Source organism: Chenopodium quinoa, unplaced genomic scaffold, assembly GCF_001683475.1.
Source record: "Chenopodium quinoa cultivar QQ74 unplaced genomic scaffold, ASM168347v1, whole genome shotgun sequence".
NCBI lineage: Eukaryota > Viridiplantae > Streptophyta > Magnoliopsida > Caryophyllales > Amaranthaceae > Chenopodium > Chenopodium quinoa.
The window spans coordinates 2,084,627-2,091,765 of NW_018744041.1; the positions used below are offsets into that span (position 1 = coordinate 2,084,627).

General features: G+C 32.6%; 1 protein-coding gene across 3 annotated transcripts; it reads left to right on the top strand.

Moving 5' to 3' along the window:
• Positions 1-926: 926 nt before the first annotated feature.
• LOC110690526 (squamosa promoter-binding-like protein 13A) lies at positions 927-5,042 on the top strand. Of its 3 annotated transcripts, none has more exons than XM_021867383.1 (4): positions 927-1,396; positions 2,824-3,289; positions 3,915-4,051; positions 4,328-5,042. In XM_021867383.1, exons 2-4 carry the CDS (start codon positions 2,871-2,873, stop codon positions 4,951-4,953), a joined length of 1,182 nt encoding a protein of 393 aa, XP_021723075.1. In that variant the 5' UTR covers positions 927-1,396; positions 2,824-2,870; the 3' UTR covers positions 4,954-5,042. The 3 variants fall into 3 exon arrangements, with proteins under 3 accessions (XP_021723075.1, XP_021723074.1, XP_021723076.1); XM_021867382.1 differs by lacking the exon at positions 927-1,396 and adding an exon at positions 1,409-1,740; XM_021867384.1 differs by lacking the exon at positions 927-1,396 and adding an exon at positions 1,757-1,981.
• Positions 5,043-7,139: the final 2,097 nt, after the last annotated feature.

The window sequence follows — 7,139 nt, forward strand, 5'->3', positions numbered from 1 at the left end:
TGAAAGAAGAAAGTGTGGGAGCCTACCACTCTCTTCCACTTGATATATGATGGCATTCAAATTTATTACTCTCTTAAATGGGTACATTGTATAATAGATTAATAATTCTTAAATATGCACATACTTCCTATGTTTCTATACATGTGTTCATGAGGCCCTGAATTATGCTGGTGCGTTATGCTCTCTTAAATTTATACATTATATGTCCTTAAATATGTGTAGATGAAGTGTCTTATACAAGTGCCCTCTAAAACCAAGTGTTTTATGGGTGCTTCAAATCTTACACGTATGTATTACTCCATTCCTTAATATTGTAAGATATGGATTGGACACGGATTTTAAAAAGAGGAAAGAAGTAGAGAGGAATATAGATAGAGACCCATGTGATGAGGAGGAAAAAAAAAGAATGAAAACATATATTACTAGGAAAATGTTGTAATATTAGGGGATCAGAAAAAGTATAATTTAATAAGTATAGACTAAAAGTTTTAAACGCATATGTTTGGGTGCATGATAATATGATGTAGTTAGTCTATCATCAATAATGTTTTACGTAAATCAATTTTAGATAGATAATTAGATATTGGATGTTTGTGAAAATTACAAGTATTAGTTGACCATTTATTTTGGTGATAATCATCAGTGTTCATTGTCAACCTAGCTCTAATAAATGGAGTTAAAAGCTTAATTTATTGGAAAGGCTAAAGACAAAAGAGAAGTACTTGTATTTTGAATTGAAAGGGAAGTAAAGATTTTTGTGACAAACCATTAGAAACATTTTAGGAAGCCAAGTCACTGATTTCCTCTTGTACGAACACATAGTTTAGTCACAATGCATACCCCATTGGAGATGAGCTCTGATTCTAAACTCTAAAGGGGGTTTTGTATTCTTGCAAACCTTCCAATTTCCATAGTAGAAGTATAATTATTTATTATTATTATTAATAAGTTGGACATCTAAATAAAACTAAAACAAGATGTAGGGAAAGATGAAAGAAGAAAAAAAAACCCAAAGAGTGAGACATCATCCAATGTGAGACACACTAAACACAAGAAAGTACTCAATACCCATACCCCCCTTTTCTTTCCTTCCCTTTCTTTGTACTTTTCAATTTTTTTCACTCAAAAAAGTTGAAAGCAACAACACCCTGTCCCTCTCCCCTCCACTCATTTTTTTAATAATTTTTTAAAATATTATTTTTTTTCCTTTCAAAATCCCATTTATTCATTATTTTACTAACTTACATTTTTCTACTTACTGCAAGGCTACAAACCCTTAAATAGGAAGTCCTAACTCCCATATTTGTGAACATTATTTTACACATCACTCTCTACTTTCTACTCATATTTTCCTTTTAATTTTGTTTCAACTTTCTACTTGTATACTCTGAACAAAGTAAGCCTAACTCTTTTCTTTTTTGCCTTCCTTAACTTCAACTATTTTCTCTCTCTTACTTGCTTACTTTAAACTCTTTTCTCTCTCTAATTAGTAAGTGTAGTAGTCTCAATAATTTTTCTGCTTCTACGTTAAATATAGGCTTAGCTTTTCTTTTCTCTTGTCCTGCTAAAAAAGAAAGGCTATACTATTAAGCACAGCTCTTGCTTTGCTTTCTTCTCTATCTCTGTCTCTCTCTTCCTGATCCACACTGTTGTCATATTATTGGTTTGTAATGGAATCACTGTCAGAGAATGAATGGTTGGGAAGCCCAGATCAGTGTCCTTGTTCTGCAACTCTTTTTTGTGAGTTTTTTTTTTTTTTTTCTTTTTTGGTTTTTGAAAAATTATAAAATAAAATAGGCATTATTAGCTGTTATACTAGTTTTACATTACATCCCCTGCTTTCCTCTTTTTATTTCCAATTGTTTGGGCCTTCTCTATCCTTCCAACTTTCTTGGATTATTTCTGCCCCAATGTTGACAGTAGTCTAGAAGTTTGTTATACAATCTGCTTGGTTTCTGAGAAGTTTTTTTTTATTTCTCAGGTATCTATTTTTGTAAATTTAACAGCTTTTTCTTCAATCTTCTTCTCTTTTATATCCTTAAATTAGTATGCTTACTACTCTGATACCTGCTGTTATTCTTCTTTTTTATGTCTCTCCTGAAATTTGCCTATTTTGATTCCATTTTCTCTCCAAAAAAACCTTTTTGTACAGTATTTTTTTTGTAATTGGGTTTTTGGGGATTCAGAAATATGACTGGAATTTGGAATTAAGTTAATAGCAATCATAGAAGTCACTCTCCAATATTGCCTATTGAAGCCATACCCATTCTTAGCTGTCCAGTATCCAGCATAAATTGCTTTCTGGTTAATTAGTTGTAGTTCTTACAAATTTCATGTGGTTTGATATCTTGGGTGAAAAGATCATGTGTACTGGTAGAATTAAGTAACTTGATTTTATGTATTTATAGATTTACTTCTATGTTCAACTAAATGACCACGTTTATAATATTACTTGCACTTCACTTATGACTGGAGGAGGGCTTTTTGGGCCTCTTTCTGTCTCTCCCTCACTTTGTCTTAATCTTAATTGGTTTCTTAAGATTAATTAATCAATTTTGAAAATGACTGACTTTTACTTATCTTTGTTGTTTTTTATGTTGGTACTACCTCAGTGGAGCCTATATATCCTAATCATTACAAAGATTAGGTATTCACCAAATCTAGTCTAAGAATCTTGGATTAGTAAAGACTACCAATATATGTCTGTGAACTATTCTTGTATCGGCTTTTTTGAGACAGAACAATGTTGAAGAATTTCTGCTAAGTATAAGGTTATTTTTCCTCATATCATATTAATTTATTGGTGTTACATTTTAATTACAGGAAGAAAAAGTAGGGTGGACAAAATTTGGGAGGGAGAAGGCTATTATATGGGCTATAAACTTACAAAAAATTACTGTGACTTGGCTGAGTTGAAGAAGGGAGGAATTGCTACTATTTCAGCCATTTTTGGGTCCTCTAGCTTTGATACAGAGAAGGCAATAGGAGAGAGGCTTGTGGATTTGAAACTTGGTAGGTTAGGTGACATTGGAAAAGGATTAGTGAACAACTTCAAGGGTCATTCACATTCTATTATGGACCCATTTTCACCAACAGCTGGATCATCAAAAAGGCCCCGAACACCAGGTACCAGTACCCAAGTGGTTTCGTGCTTAGTGGACGGATGCAAGGCCGACCTTAGTAAATGCAGGGACTACCACCGACGCCATAAAGTTTGTGAGATGCACTCCAAGACCCCAAGAGTTACAATTGGGGGTAATGAACAACGCTTTTGTCAGCAATGTAGCAGGTAATTTATCAACTTATGGAATTTCTTTGAAAATTGTACTTTTTTGAATTCTGATTATGTGCTTATGTTGCTTTCAAGCTCATTTAGGTAAGAACTGGCAATTCGGGTAAAAGAGTTTTCAGGTTTGGTTTTGGGTCTATAATGGGTTATATGCCTAAGTATATCCAAAGTCTATCACTTCAAATTATATACCGGATCAAATTTGTTTAATTTGTTCGAGTTTTTCTCAGTAGCTTCAGATTCGATTTGTTGTTGTAAGTGACTACTGATACTACTAGTATACCCTTGTTGGCCAATAATATTTGTACTAATATAGATTAATATATAAATGGTTTGGATTTTTATAGTGCTACTCCTTATGGAATAGCAGCATTAGGTAGTGTTAACTGTATTGTTAGTACTTACTTGAACAGTTGAACTGTGGACTGATACCATGAATGACTATAGATGGAAGAGTTTGTCTTAAATTCTGGTCAATTACGATGCAAAGAAAGTTTAAGTTAATTAAGGTATTTTGGGTGTGATTTTTTACCCCAATAGTGCATACTTTATTTACACACCTAAATTAGTCCTAATAGTGACTACTCTGGCCATTTCCTTCAACATCTTTGATTTGTATTTGTAGGTTTCACTCACTAGGGGAATTCGATGAGGGGAAGCGGAGTTGTAGGAAACGTCTTGAAGGACATAATCGTCGTAGAAGGAAGCCTCAGCCTGAACCCCTACCTGTGAATCATGGAAATTTCTTTTCTGCTAGCCAAGGTTTGGATTATCCTTCAAAACATATGCATGACATGATTATCCTTAAAATCTATGAGAATGTATTGCATTTTCTTTTAGTTATGAGATAGATTTTGTGCTCCCATTTATAGCTAGAGAAGCAAGCACAAGCAGAATTGTCTTTACCTGACCCTCAACTTCCCTTGATTGTTGAACTGAAACCTTTGTAAGCTGGAAAGCATTTGAATTTTGGAAAAAAAAAGTGGTTAATTTGGTGAACCTTTTGATGATACTGAAAATGGCGGCTTTTTTTCTTAGGTAGTAGATTTTTGGCATTCAGCAACCAACCAATAATTCCAGCTACATCAGTAATGTCAACTGCTTGGTCTACTGTTAAATCTGAGAGCAGCCCAACACTCTACAACAGCGCGACACCTAGTTCATACTCTCCGGCCTACAGAGGCAGACAGTTCCCATTCTTACAAGTTCCTGAATCCCCACTTACTGGAGTTTCTTCAGCTGGTCAAACAGTTCATCACGATCCCAATAATGGTGGCGGAAGCAGCAGCAACAACAACCACAACACTAACAACCAGAAAATACTTTTCTGCAATAGCCTGAACCAAGTGATTGACTCGGATCGTGCTCTCTCTCTTCTGTCATCAAATGCTGAGACTCCCGAGATGGGTTTGGGTCGTACCTTCCATCATCCGAGCCCTATAAACCCTACTCGGCCAATGCTTTCAAGCCTGCACTTCAACAGCGTTCCTTCTCAGTACTCAGGCTCCTCCCAAGGCCATGGTATGGAAGGACATCCTACAGGTTCTGGACTGTTCTCGGACTTACGGAGCAGTAACAGCCTCTGCCAGGATGTTTTCCAGAATGATACTGGTGCATCTTCTACTAGTGGAGGTCATCAAACACTTTCCTTCTCTTGGGAGTAATTAGTTGCTGTTGCCATTTGTTCGCTTGTCTAATCTCTTTCCTAATCCTAATTAATCCTTAATAAAAAAAATACTTTGTTGTACGTTAACTTTATCTTTATTTCCAAGTCTTAAATTTGTTGGCTTTTCCTTGAATTTGGTTGCCTCTTAAATGCTTGACAATTTGTGTGTTCTGGGATACTACAGTCCCAAAAGAGATGTCTCACTTTGCATTTTTAACCTACAATAATTCCAAACTTCCCTTACTTTGTTGAACCTCAGTTGTCTGCATACTGTAGCTCTTTAATTTGGCCGTTTCTGTTTACAGTTCTCAAGGGTAATTTCTCAAAAATCACTCTTTCTAAAGATATTATTTTTACTGGGATTATGTACTTGTATTATTTATGCAACTTCTCTAGGAATATGTTACATAGACGAGAAATACAAGGTGCTACATGTCTAAAATCTAAACTACAGGTTTGTTTTCTCATTAATTTTTTTTCTTTTTTTTTTTTTTAAAAAAAAAAAAGAACTGTTTCAGCTTGTATTATATGAAAATTAGAGTTTTCAATACAATACTCAATGTTTTCTTGATTGTAAAAAAAAAAAAATAAAAAAAAATAAAAAAACAATACTCACTATTTTACTGTTAGTAATTGCTGAAGAATGTATTCAGATGTACAGTTTATTTCAATGTTAAAAGGTTAAGAATGCCAGAATGGTGGTTAATTTGAGAGGATAGTTAGCCAGGCAGGTGTCTTTAGATCCCTAAGATTGTACGGAGTATGAAATACGGAGTTTGGTATAATAGTATCGATCACTAGATTTAGTCTATGTTAAAGTTTTGCAAATGCTAGTATTTGAAGTTCAGTTTAAATTATTACCCTCTTCCTTCTACAATAATATTCCTACTTGAAATCGTTTGACTTTTAATTTAAAAATAAGAGAGAATCTTCTAAATTCTCTCAATCTATGAGAACAAATACTACGAAGTCTAATTTGACTCATCTTGGTAAGTACGTCATTAATATCTATATATTTTTTGCTAGTGTGGGATTAAAGATATTTGCAAAATTTACATGGTTTACATAAACATAAACATCATTCTGAAATGAGAGGAGTAGCTTTCAGTGATTTTTTTTAATTACTTTGATAATTGACAACTAGCATAAGAGTAATAACAACTAGTTCAACATTTATTCGATATTAAAGACTTAAAGTCATGAACTTAAAACCTGGAATTGAATTGGTTTTTACTTATCAATATTGATTTTCTACTAATTGAAACGAAATTTAATTTTATTGATCATAATATTTTCTTCAGGATGATAATTTTTTTTTTTTTAATACTATGTAATTAATTGAACTAATTCTTGCTAATCAACATACCTTAAAATATTTAAATCCTTTATCAAACTATTGCTAATATGAATAGTAAAAAACAATAAAACTTGTACGTACACAAAAAGTAATAGAGTGAATAATATTATCAGTAAAATTGTAATTTGGAAGTAGTGATGGCCAATTAATAGACATGTGAATATACCATTCTGGGTAAAATTTTGTACAATTACTTTATTAGTGGACTCGTACTTTTGCTAAACATAATACCCCAAATTGTAAAAGGTTTCGAGTCTCTCAAAATAATGTCTTTCATATAAGATGTGGTGAGTGGTAAGCTGGTGACATATTATTGTTTATATACTATAGTAAACAAATATGGAGTATTCCGTAGATATTTTATAACTAATGATATCTGCATAATTAAATATCTTGAACTTCACTGTGTTTTTTTTTTTTTTTAAAAAAATGGTATTCTTAATTATGTTTTGTGTTTATTGATTAACGTGCATGCAAGACTTCTGGCAGCATCATCCGAGTTATTTGTTAGTTAAGTACAAATTAAAGTGAAGCATTTTCTTACTTATTATAACTTTCACACAATCAAATGTTACAAGTTTGACTATAATTAAAATTTTATTTTCACACAAATGTTGCAAGTTTGACAATGATCAAAATTTTATTTTCTACTCATAAAAGTTATTAAAATAAAATAAAAACATAATGTTAAAATAACATTACTCATATTAAGATTAATCCAATAATTTTTCAGAAGTTAAAATCTCCATATAAAAATAGTACTCACAAATACTTCGTAGTCCGTATATTTATACTACCTCCGGTTCCTATTACTTGCAACAAATGAG

Bases quoted from the DNA above. Each gene is read 5' to 3' on its own strand.
- LOC110690526 (XM_021867383.1), top strand. From the start codon at position 2,871: ATGGGCTATAAACTTACAAAAAATTACTGTGACTTGGCTGAGTTGAAG. The intron at 3,290-3,914 runs GTAATTTATCAA...TTGTATTTGTAG, and splicing joins TTTTGTCAGCAATGTAGCAG to GTTTCACTCACTAGGGGAAT. The intron at 4,052-4,327 runs GTTTGGATTATC...TTTTTTTCTTAG, and splicing joins TTTCTTTTCTGCTAGCCAAG to GTAGTAGATTTTTGGCATTC.